The 25,487-nt window shown below is 37.3% G+C and overlaps 1 protein-coding gene across 1 annotated transcript in view; it reads left to right on the forward strand.

Moving 5' to 3' along the window:
• The first annotated feature begins 6,462 nt into the window (after positions 1-6,462).
• Positions 6,463-25,487, forward strand: part of RNF43 (ring finger protein 43) — a 73,342-nt gene continuing 54,317 nt past the window's right edge. The window contains exon 1 of the mRNA XM_049772776.1: positions 6,463-7,212. Within this exon, the coding sequence (XP_049628733.1) occupies positions 6,964-7,212 (249 nt within the window). The 5' untranslated portion in view covers positions 6,463-6,963. The remainder of the gene's footprint in view (positions 7,213-25,487) is intronic.

Consider the following 25,487-nt stretch of genomic DNA (forward strand, 5'->3'; position numbering starts at 1 on the left):
AATAGAGATTAATTTTTAAAATGCCAATGGGTATAACAATAATTATTGAATATGTTTATAGAAACCTAATTTTGTGAAACCGATGAAGAGTCTCCATAACTTTCCAGATATGAGGATAAATCCTGAATGATAATCTGTCTCTTGTAAATTAGGTAGTACATGTCAATTAAATGGCATTTTGCTACCACCAGGGATGGAGGTTTTTTTTTTAATAATTTTTATTCTGACCAAAGTGAATTATGAATCTTTCACAGTAATAGGTAAGGTACAGAATGACAATGAATCAGAGGCATTCCAACCACAATTGTCCTCCCTCCACCTTTGTTCCCAGCATGCATCCTATATCTCCCTCCTTTACTCCCCAGACTGCTAGTATAACTGGTCCCTTCTGTGTCTAGCTTGTTGTAGATTTGGTATTGAGATTGGGTATTGATTCTGTTGTCATTGACTTTGGATTTGGTGTTTAAGTCCGGTCATTTTTTATTTCTACTCAGTGTTCATATGATTGTTTGGTCCTGGTACCATCCACTTTTTTCCCCTCAATTTTTTTTGTTTGTTTTGTTTTTCGGGCCACACCTGTTTGATGCTCAGGGGCTACTTCTGGCTAAGCGCTCAGAAATTGTCCCTGGCTTGGGGGGACCATATGGGACGCCGGGGGATCGAACTGCAGTTGCGATCTTTCCTTTGCTAGCGCTTGCAAGGCAGACACCTTACCTCTAGCGCCACCTCGCTGGCCCCTTCCCCTCAATTTTTGAGGCAGAACAAGATGATTCAAGTTATGTAGCTCTGTTTTAAAAAAAAAAGAAAAAGAAAAAGAAAAAGGAAAACGGGAGGAATCCGTCTAGAGGTTATAAATACCAATTTAAAAGAAGAAAAGGAGGGGCCGGAGAGATAGCATGGAGGTAAGGTGTTTGCCTTTCATGCAGGAGATCATCGGTTCGAATCCCAGCGTCCCATATGGTCCCCTGTGCCTGCCAGGAGCAATTTCTGAGCCTGGAGCCAGGAATAACCCCTGAGCACTGCCAGGTGTGACCCAAAAACCACACACACACACACACACACACACACACACACACACACACACACAAAAGGAAAAAAAAAGAAGAAAAGGAAAAAAGAATAAAAACAAAAACAGAACAAACAAAAACAAAACAAAAAACAAAAATCAAACAAAAATCGAAACCAACTAAAAAACAAAGCACCACAGGAACAAAGACAACAACCAAACAATAAACACAGAACGTAAAAGTGGGGAAAAAAAGGAAGGAAGGCTGCTGTGCAATTTTTTTTTTTTTTTGCATAGGCACAATAAATATTGGGGAAATTAGAAAGGGAATTCCCTTGGCCTAAGAGATACAGGGTTTCTCCGCCCTTGAAGCAGACTGTCATGGAGAACTTGGTAGAAGTTGCGGTATATCAACTCCTTAGGGTTGAACTCCATATCTAAAACTATGAAGCCAGATAATAATTTCAAGTGTCAGTTTTTGGCACTGATATAACAAGAACACCTTCTTGGTGAACAAAGGTTTTCAACCAAGAAAGTTTTTAGAACTAGTGCTGATTCGCTGATGTAAAAAGGTTGAAAACCACTGAACTAGAGTGTGGTTTGGTTTGATTCTGAGTAACTCAAAGCCCCAGGTTACTATTGTATATATCATTATTATCTCAGAGTTTTCCACTTTCTTCCCTTCTTTCTACTGAATGTATTAACTCCTGATCTCTTAATTATTTTTCAAATTAAAAATTTGTTATTGTTTGGGCCATACCTGGCTGTGTTCAGGGCTTACTTTTGGCTCTATGCTCAAGGATCATTCCTGGTAGGCTTGGGGGACCATATGGGACACCAAGAGTCAAACCTGGGTCAACTGCAAGCAAGATCAATGCCCTACCTGCTGTTTAAGCAGAATATAGGTGAGGTAAAGTCCACTTTAAGATACTTTTTTTTAACATTAGATACATTTTTATACCTATTAATATAGATAATATTTAATCTTATCCTATACTATTAGATATATAAATGTATAAAACCATTTTTTAAAAATTTCTCTTCAGAAGAATTAGATCAATTATTTGGGGGAAAGAACCTTGAAAGATATATTTCTGCATTATATTCTAAGGTCAAACTAATAGATAAAAAAGTGCTAAATTAAGAATTTAGTTTAGGGCCTGAGTGATAGCACAGTGGCAAGACATTTGCCTTGCACGTGGTTAACACAAGATGGACCCCGGTTCAAATCCTGGCTTTTCATATGGTCCCCTGAGCCTGCCAGGAGTGATTTCTGAGTGCAGAGCCAGGAGTAACCTCTGAGCACTGCTGGGTGTAAACCAAGAACAACAACAACAACAAAAAAAAACAACAACAAATAAGAATTTAGTTTAGAATTTATCTGCACTGGATTGGTTATTTTGCCTAATGTGTCAAAACTATTCTTATAAATATTCTTTAGGGCAACACTTGTTCAAGATGGGTAGTATACTCATATCTTTTGCTTATAGAGACTTTTTGTCACCAAATATAACAAATATACAGTAAACTTTTTATTACTTATGTTTTATAGTCACAATTCTTTTTGTACAGTTAAAAAGCATAGCATCGAAGGGCTGGAGAGATAGCACAGTTGTAGGGTGTTTGCCTTGCATGCAGAAGGATGGTGGTTGGAATCCCGGCATCCCATATGGTCCCCTGTGCCTTCCAGGAGCGATTTCTGAGCATAGAGCCAGAGTAACCTCTTGAGTGCCTCTAGTGTGTCCCCCCCCCAAAAAAAAAAATAAAAGCATAGCATCAAGGCAGGAGCAATAGTACAATAGGTAGGGTATTTGCTTTGCATGGGGCCTACCCAGGGTCAATCTCCATCATCTTTTATCATCCCCCAAGTACTACTAGAAGTAATTCCTGAGTGCAGATCCAGGAATAACTCCTGAGCAATGCCAGGTGGAAAGATTATTGGGAAAAGGTCAAAAATAAAGTACTAGTCAGGATCAAGGAGATAGCCAAGTGTGTGAGATCTTGAATTTGATCCCTGGCATCGCATGGCCCTCCAAGGACCTCATGGGTGACTTGGTATCCCCTAAGCATCACCACTTGCACCTCAGGACTTTTTGTAATCAGGTCCTCAGTATGACCCCTACTGAAAAAATGGCCACAGTTGAATATAATTTGGTAAAATTAAAATTTTATTTTATTGGATCACTATGAATTACAAAAGTACAAAATTTTTCAAGATTGAGTTTCAGATGTTCAATGTTTCTTCACTAATGTTGACTTTCTACCAATGTCCCTAGTTTCCCTCCTGCCCTCCAGCCTTCCTGTGTTGCAGGCACTTTATACTTCCTTTCAGCATTCCTTTCTCCAGCATGCCCACTTCCTCTACCAAAATTGCATTGTACTCTCCCCTCACCTAATCCCCTACCACCACCTCATGAATGGCAAGCTTTCTGTTGGAAACAAATTCTGAGGCTTTACCTTTGGGCATTTGCTATATTTCTTTATATCCTGCATCTGAAAGATCAGTTTGTGTCTGTTCCTCTCCCTCTGACTAATTTAATTTAGTATGATACTTTCCAAGTCCATCTATATGTAGCAGAAAATTAGATGACTTCATCTTTTCTTATGGCCAAATAGTATTCCACTGCATAGATGTATCATGGCTGCTTTATCCAGTCTTGAGCATTTGGGTTGTATCTAGGTTTTGGCTATTGTGAATAATGCTGCAGTGAACATAGGAGTACATTGTATTTTGAAGTCCTTAGGATATATTCCCAGGAGTGGAATTGCTAGGTTGTACAGAAAATTTAGAAACAGAAGCTTTTGCATTATTTTCAATAAGATTACTAGAAGAGTTATAGTATTTTATGAATTTAGTAATTAGCCACATATTAATTATTTTTGCCTTTATAAGGTTAGAAATTTTATCTCTTGTATTTATGCTTCTTATAATATTACATTGAGGGCATAGATCTGATCCATCGCCAAATCCCAGAGATGTGAGAAAAACTAACAAATTTGACATAGAGTGACATAAACTTGACATAAATTTTGACAACTTTTGTCTAAAAGCTCCATGCATGCAGCTTAGAAAGCTAGTGAATATAAATGATCACGTACTTAGGAAAAGCTTTGCATAAATATAATGGGCAGAGACCTTGTGAAGAATTAGACATAAGAATGCAGTAAATCAGTCAGTACTCCAGCACAGGACCACTTTAGTTTTGCATGTTTTAGAGATACTAGAACCAGTCCATGGGACTGAGAGATAGTATAGTGGATAGGATGCTTGTCTTGCATGAGACCAATCTAGGTTTGAACCTCAGCGTTCCATATGGTCCCAAGCACCTCCAGGAGTAGTTCCTGAGTGCATAGCTAGGAATAACCCCTGAACATCGCCATGTGTGGCCTAAGAATAAACCAACCAGCCAAACAAAACTTGTATCCATGCTTTTGGGTTTCCTCAGTTTTTGTTTTCTCATAGCAGAAGCTATGCACTTTTGGGTGCAAAGTCTGCTTAGCTATCTGTTTGAATGCCCTGGTTTACATGTGAATTTTTGCTTACCCAGAACAAACTGCGGATTAAATTGGATGCAGTGGGGCCAAAGCAATAGTACAGAAGGTTGGGCATTTGCCTTGCACATGGCTTACCTGAATTTTATCTCCAAATGGTCCCCTCAAACTCCACTAGGAGCACAAAGCTAGGAGTAAACCACCTGTGGCTCCTAAACCAATCAATCAATCAATCAATCCTTAAGCCACTCAAAAAAATAATAAATTGGATGCAGTTTGGCTGTAGATCAGTAGAGGGGGTAGAGGAGCTGAGAGAAGAGTGCAAAAGAACGTGAGTGTCCGGTTTAAGAGTGCGCGCACCCAAGCCCTGAACCCTCGCCAGCCAGGAGGAGGAGGAGGAGGAGCTGACTAGGGGTGGCTGCCTATGACTGCTCCACCCTCACTTTGTGTCAGCAGGTAGAGAGCGTGATTGCAGTCCCAGGGAAGGGAGTCCGAGCTAGAACACCAATTACAAACCACAGGCTTCCTGCTCCAGGGAGTAGATCCAGAATTGTCTTTCTGGAAGGGAAGCACTCGAATCCTTCTGAACTTTCCAAGTCCATCCATGATTCAGAGATATTGCCTTCTCCCCCTGGAATTTTCTGGGTTCCTGGTAGTGAATTGTTGCTGATGTATTTGCTACTTTTCTTTTCACTTTCAAGATCTCAACATTTTGTATGCAGTTCGGGGAGAAAAAGAACTTTTGTTAGGAGATTTCAGAAATGATTTTGGATACTCTATTAAGTATTTTAAAAGTTCTTGGGGGACATTAGCTTTTACCCTGGAGTAAATTGCTGCCTTTGACCTGCATGGATTATTTTTTCAGGCTGTGGAATTTCTCGGCACCTACCTGCAGTGTGGGGCACTTGCTTTGGTTGCAGAGTAAGAAGGTGGAAGAATGAACTTTTTTTGGTTAAGCAGTTGAAATATTTTGTGTTTTTTTTTTATTTTTTTTTGAGCAGGATCTATAAAAACATAAATGAATTTGTCTCATCCCTGTGGATTCCAGTGGGCCGACAGCACAACAGGTTTGCAGATTTCTTTTGAAATTCTTTTTAACTCCCTCTGCCTCAGCAAAAGAAAATAATCTATGTAACAGGTTCATATTCAACTGTTTGGCTTTTCAGCAATTATTCGGAGGACTTTATAACTTTTAACTTGTCCTCTGAACACAGAGGCGTTACATTTTGAAGTGTATTTATATTTACTTAAGTGTATGCATTTAAAAAAATCTTAGTATAAAATTGTATATGATTACGACTCAAATTCTCAAAAGTACCTAGAATTAGCACAGGCCTACTCAAGCTTATTTTCAATTTTCCAGGACATATAGACAAATCACTTCCCCACTTCCCCTATCTTTTATTCTCCACCTCCTCTAGGAATTTGAAAACGTGTTAGGAATAGTCCTTTGTTTTACTTATAAAGTGAGAAAATTACAGATTATAAGATCTGGATAATAATTTCCAAAACATCTCATTGGAAACCAGAATACATGATATTCTCGAATGGGAGAATAAAAACTGGAATCTCTGTGACAGAAAGGAAAATAAAGACATACATTTTAACTGAGAAAAATAACTTTGAAACTCACCTTTTCAGATATTCTGGTAATGAAAGGTAGTTGTGGTACTTGTCCTGTAATATGTGACAACATAAGTTAACACCTAATTTATAGGTAAATTTAGAATATTGGAGACTAGTCTATTTAGGTTCATGAGAAATATAAATTCATATTTATTATGAATTTTAAATGGACCTAGAACTTTGGCAACCTTGAAATGCAGTTTAATGTGGGAATTTTTATGAACGCATGTCGTAGCATCTTTGGACCTCTCTTAAGGTGTGGCCTAAAACATTGTTCCCTCACCTTTCCCATTAAAAAAAATGTTCACTTGTCATCTTTAATTTTTCACCAATGACACATTTTTTTGCCTTAAAAAGGACTCTCTTCATTGTCTGAGTTGGAGTTCTTTCACTCTCACCTCCAAAGCCTGGCCTTAGTCATTTATTTTGCCTTGTTTTGTTCATTAACATTGGATTTAGTGGCTCGGCAACTTGACGCATATGGAAGAACAGAACAAAGTGATCCAACATGGTAACAGTTCAGAATGTGACATTCAACCGCAAGCAAAGATGAAAATTCTAAAGAGAAGCAGTGATACCGTCATAAAATATAGTGAAGATGGGAGAAGATGACATACCTGCCAAAGAAGTGGGCTGGAAATACCCTCTTCTCTGCCAGATCAGGGATGCCACTTGTTCTTTGGAATATACTTTAGAGAAAGGAAAGGACAAACCACCAACTTGGCTTCCTGAAACTGAAGCATAAATTTTCTTTGATTTGTCTGGATCTAAGAACCCGATTTGGTATTAGCTAGTGGAAGCAGTATGTATGGCCGAAGTGCATTGCTGCAGCTGGTAGCATGAGTGGTGGCCACCAGCTGCAGCTGGCTGCCCTCTGGCCCTGGCTGCTGATGGCTACCCTGCAAGCAGGCTTTGGACGCACAGGACTGGTACTGGCAGCAGCAGTGGAGTCTGAACGATCAGAGCAGAAAGCAATTATCAGAGTGATCCCCTTGAAAATGGACCCCACAGGCAAACTGAATCTCACATTGGAAGGTGTGTTTGCTGGTGTTGCTGAAATTACTCCAGCAGAAGGAAAGTTAATGCAGGTAAGGATAACTAATAAATTTCTTTTTCCATCTGTTTGAAATAGGCTTTTCTTTTAACCCTCCTCCCAAAATCAAATACCACACCGTAGGCATATTTGCTTGCTTCGCTGTTCATTCCATCTTTTTCAGATATTGCTTTATTGTCAATACAAAGGAAATATGTAAAATACTACATTCTAAAATATCATCTGCTTATTTTAAAGTCAAACATTATATTGCCCTTTGAATATATTTTATGGAATATTCCTTCTCTAGTGAGATCGCCTGGATATTATTTTTTTGATAGATGAGCTTGCTTTTAATTGACCTAAAGATTGTATCCCAATTAAATTTGAAGGGAGCACTTTGGAGGTTGCTTTTAATGATCAGCAGTAATCTGAAATTTGAGAATGCACTGGGAGCCTAGTTGATCACAGTGTCACTTTTAAAATTCAGTCAAGCTTGAGTGCTATGGCTGGCTCTATACCACGTGTGGCACCCTATTGCTAAGCCCAAAATGGAGAGTACTGAATCACAAAATGGACACAAGGGTAGCCTGGTCTTCTGATCACTTTGTCTTGTCTATACATAAATATATATTTTAAAGAATTTTAAATTCAACACATTTTATCGACCCGCAAAGTTTTCCAGACACAGTTTCTTAACTTTTCAGGCTATGAGTTTTCTTTGTAACTCATGCAGAGTCTATTCTTCATGTATTGAATTTGTGAATTTATTATAGAGCCTGGGGGGCTGTACCTTTTCTAATGTGGCATTTTTATGTCTTATTTTATAAAATCATTTTGCTTATTGATTACATTTTGTTTTATAACAAAAGGAAAGCCTTTTTGCTATGACTCTTGGATACAAGTTAAAATACTGTCAAATATGATTTATCTCTGCATCCAAAGTTTTATTTTGTAGTATGAAAAAAGCCAAAGTACTGTATGAACTTAAATTTTTGTGAGAAGGTGAGAAAAATGTAATACATTTTAGAAACCTGGATTTTTATGTATATGAATTAGTGATTTTTTATAATCACTTCCTAGTCAAAAGTTTGTGGCTGGGATAAAGTGAAGTAGAAGAAAAATTGGATGAAATATTATTTAGGAAAATAAATAGGCAGAAGAATGTATCTGGGAAAAAAAGGTGTAAGAACTTTTGAATAAGAGGCTGCTCAATGTGGGCCTGTAATAATAGTAGGAATATTTAAAAATTGATATTCTAAAATTCTTCTTGAAAACAACAGGAAATGCTTTCTTCCTTATTTTGCCTTGCTAATACCCTGAAGCATGAGGTATATGATCTATTTCAATATTTTATACCAAGCAATTTTGCCACAGAGCCATATTTTGATTTCTGAGTGCTTTTGGAACATTGGTTATTACTAAGCTTATTAATATCCTGTGGCAGCATGTCCAATTGGAAAATTATATGCTGTATAAAATAGTGCCCCTCTTTGATTTTAATTTTGTTGTCTTCTATTATTATAAAGCATTCCATAAAGTTTCTGTGTATTTATAAGGGTATACATTTTTCATTCACTTGTCTATATTATATTTTATTCTTAACTTTTTCTCATCTTGGTAAATCTGTTACTTTTATTTAAACTATTATTTAAGAGCCCCTCAGTATGTTTTAAGTAGCATTTCTTTACTTTGTGAAGAAGAAATTTTATTATACCTATTATTTATTATGACCTATCAGACATTATAGGAGATAATTTGCATCACTGGGAATTTTCAGTCTTTTGCTAACCATATAGCTTCTTCTAAGCTTCTAAGTTTATACACTAACCTAGTATTAATCTCTGGAGACTCAGCGCAGGTCCTGATTTATTTCTATTAATAAATTTATACTCTTCAATAGTTAATATTTTTTAATAACTCTTATAAGAGACTTTATTTTAAAGAAACAAATACCACCTTTTGAACACTGTGTGTGAATTCTTTATCATCCATTATGATTTTCTCTTCTATAAGGGCTATAACATGTTAGGGGCTCTTGGTTTATACTTCTAGAATCCATGCTAGTTTTGCTCCTTATCAGATTACTCCACAACTTAGGTTTACTCAACTGTGGTTAGCTAGCCTTCCATTTAACTCAAATTCCGTTTATCTCTCTCCTAGTATTGTGCTTTGCTGCACTTTAGCTTTCTTGGTGGATAGCTAAATCCCAGTTTCATAAATGCAAAGGAAGTATCTCTTTTGACTCTGAGGAATATAAATATATATATATATGTATATATATCCTTCCATATATGAATTATACTAGCTGCATGCTAAGTTTGATTGCCTCCAAAGATCTAAGTTTGATTGCCTCCAAAGATGCAATCAGTTTTTGTAGAATTGGGAAATGTAAAAGTGTGTGAACAGCGGTTAAAAGAAATAGACTTGTTGTAGTGTCAGGAATTCTCAGGGAGTTCCACAAAATCTGATATTTCAATCTTTTTAGCCCATTGAAATAAGGGTATATCTGGTTTCATTAGGGCTGAATTAAGTGGAATTTCATTTGTATTACAATTTTTATTTTCCTTAGACAAAGAGAGACAATCCTTGACTGCAATTCCAATTTACGTAATAAAGCATAACATAAATGGTCTCTAAAATAAGCTTGCTTGTCTCATCTTTATCTGATGATGGCTGTTTTTAACAAGGACACTAAAGACCAGAGCTTTGTGAATTTTTGCTCGGGTTTTTATACTTATCTTTTGTGCTTAGATTTCTCTTTACTAACAGTTATATTCATTTTGCAAGATAATGTTAAAAGCTTTAAATTATAATATTCCTTTTAAAATGCAAGAGGAAAATCAAAATAAAAAAGGCAATGTTACCTGTGTAGGTTTTCTTTCATTTTCTTAACTACTTTCTTTTCCATTGCAGAACTTCCCATCTTATCCCTGACCATGTTATATTGCTTTCCCTTTTATTTTGCCCAAGAGCTACATTTTTTACATTACCATATCATTTGAGGTTCCTTCGGGTTCTTTTAAAAGTTTGCTCTTTAAATTTCCCATACATCTGCTAACAATCTTTGTCTCTTTTTCTGGGATTTTCTTTTATCCTTTCTCCCTTTTTTGATCTATATATCCCTAAGAAATTCATGTGCAATGATGAATATTACCTAAACTTTTGTGTTAATTAGTTAGAAATATATATTTCAAATATAGTTATGTTCTAAACCTAAAATGTCAGTTTATTATATCAGAATCCTTAATATGATAAGTATTAATTCTTCTCTTTTTAAATTGTTCAAAAGATTGTATTTTTTAAATAAAATTTCTCATAAGAGATGTTAAGGAGGGGCCGGAGAGATAGCATGGACGTAAGGCGTTTGCCTTTCATGCAGGAGGTCATCGGTTCGAATCCCGGCGTCCCATATGGTCCCCCGTGCCTGCCAGGAGCAATTTCTGAGCCTGGAACCAGGAATAACCCCTGAGCACTGCTGGGTGTGACCCAAAAACCACAAAAAAAAAAAAAAAAAAAAAGAGAGAGAGAGAGAGAGAGAGAGAGAGAGAGAGAGAGAGAGAGAGAGAGAGAGAGAGAGATGTTAAGGAGAGAAACTGGAACCCCCAGAAATACATGCCATAGGAACTATTCAGTAACTGATATAAAGAATTGAATAACCGGGATTTATAACGTCTTGTTTTTTTTTAAATTTTTATTTGAGTCTATTCCCTTCCTCCTCACTTACTTACCATTATAGATGGAATTTGATTTAAAAACAAGTTTTATTCAAAGGTACTAAGGAAGGGGAGGGAGAAGATTAAAAAAAAAAAAAAGGAGAGAGTAACAAAAGAGAGAATGTGGCTTCTCCAAAGAGGGGAGAAACCTGGCACAACGCCGCATGGAAGGTGGCAAGCCCACATCACAAGACGGGGAGATGTGGGCAAATGTGCGTGTGGGCACTATGTGCCTGGGTTCAAGGAGCACAAGTACTATGTATACCATTCCTGATGAAAAACCTACTCGATCTTACTATCAAATTATCTGGACAATTATCTAACTGTCCGTTTTCTGGGTAAGAATTTTTGCTTCCGGCACTTCTAGTAATATTGCTGCTACCACTTCTAAAAGTAATTGCAGCCCTATTTTCTTTCCCAAGTATGGTGCCTTGTTTTTAATGTTACTTAGAGGAGTAGCTCTCTCTTTTCTTCCCAGAGTCAGAGACTCTGAGCACAGCATAAAGGAGGTCGCCAATTCTTTTACTGCCACACTCTTCCTGCTCAGCTGGTTGTCCTGGATTTTCTTAGACTCCAGGATAAAGTTATGATCGAGATTAGAATGTACTGCCCTACAGCAGTAGATCAACAATGGGAGCTGTGGTAGTTCAGCATTTGGCCAGTAGCAGCGAACACCTCCTGGATGAGTTCCCCCCCTCGCACCATGTCTCTGCTTGCCTCTTAATTTACGTGTTAGTCAACACAGTTATCCCATATTTGCATCTTTTTACTTTAGTCAGGACATAGAGTGAATTATTTGAGGAAGGAGAAAAACTTGATTATTAAAGTTTGGGCAAAGCCTGAGAGACAAACTGTAGTTGACCAAGTGAACAAACAATAACTCAGGGGACTTGACCTTCAGCTCTAGTTCTTCCACTAACTAAATGGTTGTGTGATTTGTGACAAAACTGTTTTTTCTAAACTAGGCTTTAGGTTCCTTGTCTGTTAAACGGTACTGAAGTACTGGAAGAGAAGAGGGATAATAACAAACTTTAGCACTTCAACTTAGCATATATTTTGTTACTTGAATCTTCTGAATAATTACACAACAGAAACACAATCCTTTTATTTTCCACATTTTACAACGAAGGAAATGGAAGTATATTCTAAGATCATGTAGCTAGTTGGTAGCATAACTAGAACCTGAACTCTGGAGCCCAGGTTTGACATACTGTAAAATTCTTACATCTAAGGATGCGGTAAGTGAACTGTGGAGAGGCTGGACCAGTAGTACAGTGGACACTAGTTGTCTTGCATGTAGTCAATCTGGGTTTGATCTCTGGAGCCACATATGGTCACTGAGCCTGCCAGAAGTAATCCCTGAGTACAATGACATGAGTAAGTCCTAAGCACTGCAGGATGTTTACACTCTCCTTCAAAAGAAAGAAAGTTTAAAAAAATGAACCAGCAGATATGGCTTTATTATAAATGATTAATTTATTTCTCAAATAGAAATAACTCTAAAATTGATTCAGAATGCACAATAACCTGTTAACACCTAACAATTGCTATGTTTGTTTCATTTGTCTTTTATTTGCAAAACTAGTTATAAATTCCAATGGTTTTTCAGCATCCCTCTTCTTTTAATATAATAACTTTTATTACCTTGTATATCACATTATAACAATCTATGGTATGTTATCTGATATAGGTACCTGACATAAACTTAGAAATAACATGCATTTTATTAACATTGATTTAGTTACAATTTCTTGGAAGCAGAGTTATCAAGGATATTCTAGTTTTGCTTCAGGCCAACTTTTAAAAAAAAAGTAAAAAGAGTCAAATCTCTTTTTCTGTTAATGAAAGGGTAGAACTTTCTAGGATGTAGTCAGAAGCACATCTGATCTAATTAGAACTGGTACTCTGTGCATTAATCAATCTTAGGTTCTTGCCTTTTCTAATTCCAGCTCAGAGTCTTCTTAACTTGAATTTTTGCTTCTAACAGAAAAGAGAAGAAAAGGAAACAACAAAATATTTTTTTTTTTTTTTGGTTTTTGGGCCACACCCGGTGACGCTCAGGGGTTACTCCTGGCTATGCGCTCAGAAGTCGCTCCTGGCTTGGGGGACCATATGGGACGCCGGGGGATCGAACCGTGGTCCGTCCTAGGGTAGCGCAGGTAAGGCAGGCACCTTACCTTTAGCGCCACCGCCCGGCCCCATATTTTTAATGAAAAACTTCATAGTGGCCACCATCTGGATGAAGGGGATGTGTACTTGTGGTTGCAGGAATCAAATTTGGAGACCAGTAATTGTTAGGTCTATACCCCACTATTTGAACTACTGCCCTTCACACTTAATGATGCCACTTCAAAGTGAAAATGATATCTCTGTTATAAGAATTCACCAAACAGTATCATATTATATATATATATATATATATATATATGTAATTTTTAGATTTTCATGTGAAAATCCAACAAATATTTTATAAGTTTAAATTCATAAATATTTCTGATTAATAGAGGGAAGAATATATGATATATGAGATATCCTCTTACTGTTGCCCATAGCAGACTATTTATATATTTAATAATATCTTTATTTAAACACCATGATTACAAACATAATTTCTGTTTAATGCTCATTTAATGCCAGAATTCTGGCTTTTTTTTTTTTTTTTTTGGTTTTTGGGCCATACTCGGCGGTGCTCAGGGGTTACTCCTGGCTGTCTGCTCAGAAATAGCTCCTGGCAGGCATGGGGACCATATGGGACACCAGGATTCGAACCATCCACCTTAGGTCCTGGATCGGCTGCTTGCAAGGCAAACACCACTGTGCTATCTCTCCGGGCCCTATTTTTTGTTTTTTAATCTGAAAATTTGTCATAGTTTGTAGATAGTATTAAAGATATTCAGTTCCTGTGCTTATTTTTTTAAATAAGAAGCTGTTTATTTTATGCACTAGAAAGTATTTTAGAGTTTTTATGCTCCTCCCAATTCCTACACATTCTAAAAATGATTGGTAAAAGATAAATGATGTTATAAATGAGCTATTACAAATGTCCTGTCAAGAGCCAGAATTAGCAGTAGGATATTGTTAGAAAAGATTGTGTAATGTAATGTATGATATCCAATTGTACTTAGATAGTAATTTTCATCTGAACTTTTTAAAATAGAAAGCTCTGTAAAAGGTGATATTTACTCCACTTCTTAAGAAAAGAGAGCATATTGCTGGAGATTAAACAAATATATAATCCCTGAACAGATTTACAAAAGATGTATCCAATTTGCTTTGCAGAAAATAAATGAGTAATCTTTTTTATTTTTGGGCCATACCTGTTTGTGCTCAGGGGTTACTTCTGGCTTTGCACTCAGGAATCACTTTGGGCATCAAATAGGATGCCAGGGATTGAACCCAGGTCAGCCATGTGCAAGGCAAGCACCCTACCTGCTGTACTGTTCTCTCCAGCCCCCAGTAATCCAATTTTTATAACATCCAAAGATAAGAATTTCTCAGTTCTACTTAGTGGAAATCTGAGAAAGCTAAAATATTTTCTAAGGGCAGAGATACCCTCTTTTTGGGTTTATGTTGCTCAATGTGATATTCAGGAAAAAGAAAAACTATTGGTGAAACAGTGCCAAGTTTACATCTCAACAAGTCCTACAAATTAATGATCTGACTTGCATTAATTGTTCTTTTTGAGATTTATTTCAACGGTAATAGCAATGGCCTTTACAATGCCCTGTAAAGCCCTTTAGGACCAAGCTTAACACCATCACCTTTTTCTCCTCTCCGCCTCTGCTCACTAACTACTCTCATCTCTATGTTCTCCCTCCCTCCTTTCCACTTCTTAGTCCCATTTATACCTCCTTACCTCTCCTTTGCCAAGTATTTTTTCTCAATCTCTCAATTAGTCCCAAATGTCACATAGACCTTCTGAGTTAGACACACTTTTCTAGGCCATCCTGTTATGATGGACTTTTTTTTTTTTTTAGAGAGATGAACCATGCCTGGTGGGACTTGGGGGTTATTCCCAGCTGGGATTAAACTGGGAGTTATTGGAATGCAAAAGAGAAGCACCTTAACTTCTGTAACATCTTTTCAGTCCTTGAGGAACCGGACTTACTTGAGGACCCTTCTTACTCCTTCCCCGCTTAACTTTTCTATATAAGCTCATTACTATGTGACAGACATTGTAATGATTTAATTGTCTGTCTCTTCCTAAAACTTGACTTTTGTGATAACAAGAATCTTGTCTCCTTAGTCCTGAGTTTTATTCACTATAAGGCACACTAGCTGAATATACTTAGTGCCTTAGACATGTTAGTTCTCAATATTGAATGAATATCCGAACATGATGATGGTGCTAAGGAACTCTTGGTTTCTGGATGAGAACTTTTAAGTTGAAATATTTTTTTATATCATATTTTTAAGTAGGCTATGAAGTCAATTAACCGGATTGCTTTGGATTTGGTATAGCCTGTTTCTCTGGCTGATTTACAGCATCATGTCTTCTTGATTGCTATTTACAAATTATAATCACAGTCATAATTAGCATGTTTCATGTGTTCCTTTACACAGCATTTTACACAGAATTTATTTAGTTCAACAACCAAACCCTGCTTTTTAAGAAAAATTAATTTTATTCTATTGAAACTGTTGTGATTTACAAAGTCCTTCATAGTTGGGTTTCAGACATACAATGAATTAGGACCAATCCCACCACCAGTGTTAACCTCCCTCAACCAATGTTCCCAATTGCATCCTTTTACCCCCACTCTGCCCCAAAGCCTGCCTCAGTTTTTAAGTCTAAATTGTTAAAGTTTGGGTCTCTTGATTCCATTGTTTTTGCCTTTGACTTGGATGTCTAGTTCTGTCCTTTTTTTTTTTTTTTTAACACCACCAATACACCTGAGATCACTTGGCCCTGGCCCATATCCTTTCATATTTGTTTTTATCTTCCTCCACTCAATTTCTTTCCTTCTCATTGCTATACTCTGGGACCAAGGGTATTCAAAACACTCCCATTCAAACCATTGCATTTCTTCATTGCAGTTATTTTAAATACCACATATAAGTGATATCATAATATTTCCGGTTCCATCCATATTGCAGAAAATGGCATGATTGCATCATTTCTCACAGCTATGTGGTATTCCATTATATTTATGGACTACATCTTCCTGATTCACTCATCTGTTGTTGGACATGTATAGGTTGATTCCAAGTCTTAGCTATTGTACTGAGTGCAAGAATGAATAGTGGTGTAATACATTCTTTTGTTTTTTTTGTTTGTTTGTTTGTTTTTGGGTCACACCCAGCAGTGCTCAGGGATTACTCCTGGCTCTACGCTCAGAAATCGCTCCTGGCAGGCACGGGGGACCATATGGGACACCGGGATTCGAACCACTGACCTTCTGCATGAAAGGCAAACGTCTTACCTCCACGCTATCTCTCCGGCCCCGTAATACATTCTTTTGAATGAATGTTTTTCTGTCTTCAAAAGATGGATTGCTGGATTATATGGCAGCTTAATTTTGAGTTTACTGAGAACCCTCCTTACTGTTTTCCATGGGGGTTGGACCAGGCAGCATTCCCATCCACAATGAATGAGAGTTCCTTTCTTACCACAACCCTGCCAATACAGATTGTTCCTAGCATTTTGATAGGTTCCCATCCTTACTGTAAACCCTTATTTTTTTTTTTTTTAGGAAATTCTAATTTCCTAAGAAAGATTTGTTGGATTAATAACTTTAAATCTATGATTATGAGATATTAGCGGATATCCAAAGGACATCGTCTTTTTTTTTGTTTTGTTTTTGTTTTTGTTTTTGTTTTTTCGGGCCACACTCGTTTGATGCTCAGGGGTTATACCTGGCTAAGCACTCAGAAATTGCCCCTGGCTTGGGGGACCATATGGGACACCGGGGGATCGAATCGCCATCCTTCCTTGGCTAGCACTTGCAAGGCAGACACCTTACCTCTAGCCCCACATCGCTGGCCCCAGGACATCATCTTTCTTAAAACTTTAAACTTATGCTTATCAGTTCTGAGATATCAATGGTTTTCAATCTGGTGTGCATGTGTTTCAAGAGTTAAATTATTGATCATATATGCTTGATAGTTTTGCACATGATTTCAGTGACTTTAGGAGTCTTTGAAACATTGGGAAGTATACATCCCAGACTAGATGCTTCTATTCTATTAATGCCAGTTATTTCGAGAAATAAAACCAAATCTCAAATTCTCAAAATCCAGGCTCACTTAATTTTAAAATTACTTGAACATAGAATAGTATTATGTTTTGTATTAAGTGGCCTAACTTAAAAGAAACTTAGATGAAAATTTGGTATCCAGTAAAGACAAACTTTCTGTGCATAGTAAAAAAACATTATACACTCCAAAAAGCAAATGAAACTGCATCAGTTCATGAAATGCAACCCTTCATCCTGCTGGTTTCACTTAAAAGTCCATAAAAATATAGGATAGTTTAGTAATAAGTACCTAGATTCGATTCCTGCATTAAAAGGCAGGGAAAAGCAGATATTTTATTAAAAAATTTTAATTTAAGTAGAACAATTATGGTGTTATATGACATTTGGTTACTAAATTCAAGGAATAGTGACTGTAAACATTTTTTCTCAAACTAGCTTTGTTTACTTTCTATCTCTGGTTTCTAAATTTCATTGCTTCCCCAAGATTTGAATTCCAGAGGCCCTTATGTTTCTGTTAGCTATAATATAAAAGTTTTTTTATTGTTTATGAAGGTTTATTATTGTCTGTTTATTTGTTTTTAAATTGCAGACAAGCTACTTCATTTGCTCTTATTTTTATTTAGGTTCTAAGTATTCTAATTCATGCAAACATTTTATTTTAAAATATAATTTATTTTTCTTTAAAAATTTAGAAATACCAAAAAAAATAAAATGATCTATTAGGTTTTTAAAAATTATAAACCAAAGACTCATGGTTTTTTAGAGAGAGAAAATTGGATTATTCAGAAATTATGATCTTTGAATCTGAAGCAGTAATAGTTGTTCAAGTGGTAACTGTCTTTTAAAACTTTTTTTTTTTCTGGGGCTGGAGTGATAACACAGTGGTAGGGCATTTGCCTTGCACGTGGCCAACCTGGGACAGACCTAGGTTCAATTCCCAGCATCTCACATGGTCCCCCAAGCCTGCCAGGATAGATTTCTGAGCACAGAGCCAATAGTAAGCACGGAGCACTGCTAGGTGTGGCCCCAAAACTAAAGAAATAAATAAATGTGGAGCCAGAGAGATAGCATGGAGGTAGAGTGTTTGCCTTGCATGCAGAAGGACGGTAGTTCAAATCTTGGCATCCCATATGGTCCCCCGAGCTTGCCAGGACTAATTTCTGAGCATAGAGCCAGGAAGAACCCCTGAGCGCTGCCGGGTCTGACCCAAAAACCAAAAAAAAAAAAAAAAAAAAGTTAAAAAATAACTTTTTTTAAAATATATTTTTTATTTAAATAACATGATCATAGTTAGATTACAGTCATAACCAGAACACCCCCTTCACCAGTGTAACATTACCCCCTCCCTCCTTCCCATCCCCTGCCTGTATTCGAGACAGGCATTCTACTACAGTTATTTGTTTTTAAGTTCAGTAAGTTGTATTTTTTTTCCTTAAAGGATAAGAGTAAAAAATATAGTAAAGGTGTGATAGTGGCAATCGCCGTTGATTGCATAGGTCCAGAAAAATGGAGAAAATGGAAAAAAATCCTTGGCTTGATTACAAAAAGGCCTTACCCCAGAAGTTTATTGGCATAAGACCGACTCTGGGTTCCAGGCATACCAGTCCATCAAACCCGAGTCATTCTCCGTGGTTCCGGTGAAACTACCTTTTTTTCTTAATTGAAAACGTTTTTTGGTTCTTGGGCCACACTTTGTGGTGCTTAGGGGTTATTCCTGACTCTGTGCTCAGGGATTACTTCTAGTGCTTGGGGGACCATATGGGATGTTGGGGATCACACTCTGGCAGTCCATGTGCAAGGCAAATGATCTCCCTGCTGTGCTATTGTTCTCACCCCCTCTAATTTTTTAATTTGAACTATTTTTCATGATGGGATTTGACAGGAATACAAATTAATTTTAAATAGCACATTTGATTATCATGTACCTATGTCACTTTTGGGCAAGCTGATATATCAAAGGTATATATCATACACCTTTATCTATATATAAAGTATATGAGCATCAAGAAACATTATTGCTATTCTCATTTCTGTGATATTAATTTGGATGAAACTGAAGGTCTTATATTTTATTCCTACTGGCTTGTTACATCCTAAACAACTATTACAGCATTTCATCCCCCCTCCACCCCTTTGCCAGTTTCTAAGTCCTATGACTAATTCTTCATTATTAAGAAGAAAACCAAGAATACCCCCACACTTTTACATGATTAAAAATTCATGCTCATTCATTTTATATCTTCTACTTAAATTATATTGGTTTTCTGGGGGCCAGAGAGATGGGATAGAGGATAGGACACTCATTTTGTACATAACTGACCTGGATTTGATTCCCAGCATTTCATATGGTCCCCTGAACACTACCTGTAGTGGTTCCTGAGGACAGAGCCAGAAGTAACCCCTCAGCTTCGCTGGGTGTGGCCCCAAAACAAAAAACCTATTCAAATCTACTCCTTTTTCATAAGAATTTTGGGAGAAGGAGGTGATGCAGCGTGAATCCAAAATAAACAGCAAAAAGCTCCAAAACTTATCAGTTCTCTGACATTAAAATTCTATTACCAAATTGTCCGTTTTTTGTCTGTGCAAAATTTATTTACAGATTTATTATTTATTCACATTCCTATATTAGAATTAACCCCTTTTCAGTTTTCAGTACTTTAAGGTAAAATATATAGGAGAAACAGAGGGTCAGGATATTTTATGAAAAAGCACCTAATCCAAACTTTTCATTTTACATATAAAAAAAGGGTCCCAATGAAATCAATTGTTTTTGACAGTATAATGTCATATTTTTACAGTGCCACTTTTAGAAAATCAAATTTATTATTTTTAAACTTATTTTGGTCATTGTAGGAAGGTTAAAAAGCCGATGTTGGCAGAGATCTTAACAGAACTTTTATTTTTTGGTTTTTGGGCAACACCCAATGATGCTCAGGGGTTACTCCTGGTTATGCACTCAGAAATCACTCCTGGCTTGGAGGGCATATGGGACCCTGGGGGTTGAACCCAGGTCCATCCTGAGTCAGCCACGTGCAAGGCAAATGCCCTACCGCTGTGCTCTGCCCCCCCCCCCAACAGAACATTCTGTTAAGATATTACAGACTGCCACAGCATCTCTTTCATTCATTCTGGCCTGGATACACCAAATATCTATTGTTCTGGACCATCTTCTTATAGCAAATAGATCTTTTTGAGGTTAAGCCAAGAATCTTATTGAGACTAGGGGCTGTAATAGATTACTTTAGCGTCATGATGTTCATCTCCTTCTGTGACCAAATGCTGTGGCAGATCCTATAAAAATACAAAACCAGCACATCAATCCAGTACAAATGAGGAACAATTGGGGCCGGGAAGGTGGCACTAGAGATAAGGTGTCTGCCTTGCAAGCGCTAGAGTAGGACGGACAGTGGTTCGATCCCCTGGTGTCTCATGTAGTCCCCCCAAGCCAGGGGCGAGTTCTGAGCGCATAGCCAAGAGTAACCCCTGAGCATCAAACGGGGGTGGCCCAAAAACCAAAAAAAAAAAAAAAAAAAAAAAAGAGGTAATATGTATTGAATGCCACATGAAAGATGCAGCTATTGTATTAGAATGATAGCTTTCTTTTTCTTTTTTTTCCTTTTGGTCCATACCCAGTGGTGTTCCTGGTTTACTCCTGGCTCTGTGCTCAGAAATAATTACTGGCAGGGATTAAGGACTCTATGGGGAATGGGGGTTGAACCTGTCTTGGCCATGTGTAAACATTCTACCTGCTCTATTATCTCTCCAGCCTTGATTTTCATTTTCTCAGGGTTCAAATGACTGTTAATTCTCTTGTGATTAAAAACAATCAGAAGAAAAAAATAAATATAAAAATTTTAATCCATGCTACTGTACATATCTTAAAAGTAAAGGATATCTTTAACCTAAATAGTCAAACCTTCTAATTTTCACTTTTATCAGTTAAATATAGGTTATAATATTGCTGTATAAACATTCCTGTTTGTATAATACTCAGCTGTAGTAACATTTTCTTTAGTTCAAATAACTAATGATCATGAATATTCTTTGCATATTTCAAATTTAATTTCTAAAACATTTAAGTTGATCAAATTGTTCCAAGATTCTAACAGAAAATTTAGGGGTTTTTTTATTTTATTTTTTGGTTTTTGGGTCACACCCAGTGATGCTCAGGGTTACTCCTGGCTATGTGCTCAGAAATCGCTCCTGGCTTGGGGGACCATATGGGACACTGGGGATCAAACCAAGGTCTGTCCTGGGTCAGCCACATGCAAGGCAAACGTCATACACTGTGCTATCCCTCCGGCCCCATAATTTAGTTTTTTTTTTTTTTTTTAAAACAAGTCAAAGTATTGGAAGTTTTTTTTCTCAATTAAACTGGCATTTAATTTTTTTTTTTTTTTTTTGGTTTTTGGGCCACACCCAGTGACGCTCAGGGGTTACTCCTGGCTATGCGCTCAGAAGTCGCTCCTGGCTTGGGGGACCATATGGGACGCCGGGGGATCGAACCGCGGTCCGTCCTAGGCTAGCACAGGCAAGGCAGGCACCTTACCTCCAGCGCCACCGCCCGGCCCCTAAACTGGCATTTAATTTAAGGCAAGCTCCAGTCCCTAAGTTTGTGTTGATTTTTCTTTTCTTTTCTTTTCTGTTTCTTTTTGTTTTTTGGGGGCCACATCTGGCTGTGCTCAGGGGTCACTCATGGTGGGCTCCTAGATACCTTTGACTAGAACTCAAGTATCCTGAAAGTATCACACAACACTGAAGGATGAGATACTAAAATAAAGTTAGTAAACTCTGTGGTACCTATTATTTTTGATGGTTTTGCATATACATACTTGCAGCCAGAGATCAAATCTAAGCCTCACACTTTCAAAGTATGCATTTTATTACTGAGCCACATTGCTGATTCTATGTCATTTGCTTTTATTATCAAAATTATTTGTAATTAATCATCCCTCTTTGAGTATATGAAAAGTCCAAGGTGCCTTGTGACTGTTTAAAAAGCAAAAGTCAGGGGCTGGGGTGATAACTCAAGGCCCTGAATTTGATTTCCAGCACTGTGTGACCCTTTAGCACCTCAACAAATTAAAGTATGGGTCTTGTTTTAAAAAAAAAAAAAAGACAAAACCAAGTCACTTAAAGTCTGATTTATTGAGGTAAGGTTGGTTGGATAACTAAGTCGTTTTAAGGATTCTTTCCTATTCTAAGCATTCATTTCTGTTTGTTTGGCCTATTCTTTAAATAGAATACTGTGATGAAAGGATATTTTAAATGCTCATTTATTTCTGTGACCTGAGTAAAAATTTTTTTGGTAAGTGGCATTAAAATTTAATTGAATTGCTGAAAATCACACAGCAAACTTGTAGCAAAACTAAGACGTAATTGCATTCATGTCCTCCACATATATATGGAGGCTTCAATTATGAACCTTTGGAAAGACATGAAGCAAACAAAAGATAAATTTGAGCTAGCCTGGGCTATAGAAGTAAAAGGGAAGTTTATGCAACTGATCCTAAAATACTTTGTGAATTGAATTGTTAGAGATAACTTCACTAATTAAAAAAAGAAATAAAAGAGTTGCTGTGAGGGACTCACAAATGGCATATTAGAGTAGAAATGGTACCATCTGATTCCTAACTATGTCTTGTTATTAAACCACGAGTCTCTGCATTGTGTGTCCCCAGAGTTTGCAAACTTCCGATGGTAAAAGAAAAAAAAAATTAGTGAGAGAAGGGCTGCCTTATTGTTGCTGAGGGCCTTACAGTAGACACAAAAGCGCCTTCTCAGAGGCCTGCAGCAGAGACAGCTTGTACGGGCAGGCCCGGTCCTCTCAAAGACTGGGAATCAGATTCTTTCCCCAGGGGGTTTCCAACTAGTTTGCACTTCAGAAAAGCCTTTTCTTTCTCCTGCTGTTCACGCCCTGCAAAGAATTTTTCCCCCCAACCAAAGAAATTGTTTTATAATCAGAGATCCTTGCCCTTAGTTGGACTTCAAAGAAAGTTTTGAAGGAGTTGAAGGATTATGTGAGTGCCTAGAATTAATTTCGAATGCAAACTTGCAACTTGAGCAAGTTCCCCAAACTTTAAATTCACTTCAGAACCAAGGCAGTCTATTCTTCTTTGGGTGGATGGATCCCAGTTATGACAAAATGAGTGAAGTACTTCTGTCGGGATTTAATTTATCTTGGATTCTTAAAATTCTTCCTGGAAGAAGTACCCTTTTCCACCTGCCTTTTTAAAACCCAGTTTTTGGAAAACACCAGAATCTATTTATAAATATAACAAACAAACCAACCCTTTAAATCTTCAATACTTCATTCAACTCTTGAGGATTTGGGATTTCTCCCAGAGTAGTTGATGATATCACCAACATTGGAAGCCACATTCCCCACATTCCCTACTGTCTGTGGAGGTGTTGGTGATGTCATTTTCTCCCACAAAGGAAAATCTCAGCACCCCGAGGGCCTGAACTTAGGTGTTGGCAGGTAAATGAAGAAGGAACTTACTTTGGATTTAAATTGATTGAGTCAGGCATAAAGAGACATAACCACATTGAGAACCAGCTTCACAAACACATCACTGGATCTTGATTAGATAATTTATCATTGGGGGAATTAGACTCTAACCTTAAGAAATTATTTTCGGGCCCGGAGAGATAGTACAGCAGCGTTTGTCTTCCAAGCAGCCAATCCAGGACCAAAGGTGGTTGGTGCAAATCCCGGTGTCCCATATGGTCCCCCGTGCCTACCAGGAGCTATTTCTGAGCAGACAGCCAGGAGTAACCCCTGAGCACCACCGGGTGTGACCCCAAAACAAAACAAAACAAAAAAAAAAAAGAAATTACTTTCTTGGCAAGAACAATGATTCACTTACTATTTTGATTCTCACATTGGGTATTGTTTTATATACATATAAGATTATATATAAAATTATATATATATATATATATAGGGAGTGTGACTCTTTTGTGTGTGTGTCTCTTCCTCAAATATCCTCTGAATTCATGATTTTTATTTTAAATTTTTTCTGGGATCCATTTATAAATTATTTAAATTTTCCTCCTAGAGCAGATTAAAAAATTAAATATAAGAATTAGGGGGAAAATGATGATTGGGACGAAGTTAGACTGAATTATGCCCTGGGCCAAGTACATTCCTGTTATTTTCATCTTGACTCTGTGGTTAAGAACAGAAGAGAATATTTGCTCTAGAAGATTTTCAGTTTCTTTCTATTCCTTCATAGCAACCACAAAGTAGTGGTTGGAAATAGAATTCCAGGAGCACTAAAAGAATTCAGTTTCTAGTTATGGTAGTAGCTACACTGACTGCACAGGATTGTCTGTGCCCTCCTCCTTAGTGTTTTCTTATGGTGGCCTTGTGGCCTTGTGTGATCAGGAGCTTTCATCACCAAGCACAAAGTGTTGTTCTGCAGACAAACCTAGTAAGAATGTCAGTTGTCTATCTTTGCCATCAGACAAAAGCTTCTTTTATTTTTTTTTTTGGGGGGGGGGCCACACTAGCGGTGCTCAGGGCTTACTCCTGGCTCTGTGCTCAGGAATCATTCCTAGAGATACTCAAGGGACCATATGGAGTTTTGAGATCTAACTTGGCTCAGCTGCATGCAAGGCCAAGTGCCTTCTCTCAGCACCCTCTGTATCTTCTCTCCAGCCCAGAAAAAGGTTCTATTTGTATTCTCTGTTCTGCTCTAACATGTTATAATTGTTGTTGTTGTTATTGTTGTTGGATAGAGTCTCTATACTTATGGAATGATCCTCTAACCATTCTACAAAATTTTGAATGCACTAGTTTGTACTAGGAAGATAGACAGGATATGAAGGTAGGATTTGCTAGGGATTTTTATTCCACTCAGGAGTACTAACTCTGCCTGTTATTTCACGCAGTATTAGGTTACAGTTTGGGAGGTTTTTTTGGTTAGCTTTCTTCTTTTTCTTTTTCTTTTTCTTTTTTTTTTTCACAATTGTATGGATAAAATTCACTGAAATGAAAGCATGTCCCTTGAGTTTCTTTAAGGAAAAGGGATTGAACATTTTTAAGGGAAGAGACAAGACCACAAATGAGCTATTATTTCCATAGTCTAATTTCTTTGGAGTTGATGTATGCCCGAATATACATAATGCTACTATATAAATGGCCTATTTTTCAAGCAATGTCAATCTTAAAGGTACTAAACAGGATTTGGCATTTTGTTTCCATTTTTATGGTTTTGTTTTCTAAAGGGAAGTTTGAGTTTGGAGCCTGTCTGGCAGGATTCCATACTTCCACCAAACCACCTGTCTTGGTAGAGACAATGGAATCAAAAGTCAAGTTCTTTATGACTGCACCTGCCTAGTTAATGCTGCCAGAAGATCTGATTTTCTCTTTTAGCAAAAACCTATCCAGAGGGGCCGGAGAGATAGCATGG

Source organism: Suncus etruscus, chromosome 1 (genome assembly GCF_024139225.1).
Source record: "Suncus etruscus isolate mSunEtr1 chromosome 1, mSunEtr1.pri.cur, whole genome shotgun sequence".
NCBI classification, from domain to species: Eukaryota; Metazoa; Chordata; class Mammalia; order Eulipotyphla; family Soricidae; genus Suncus; species Suncus etruscus.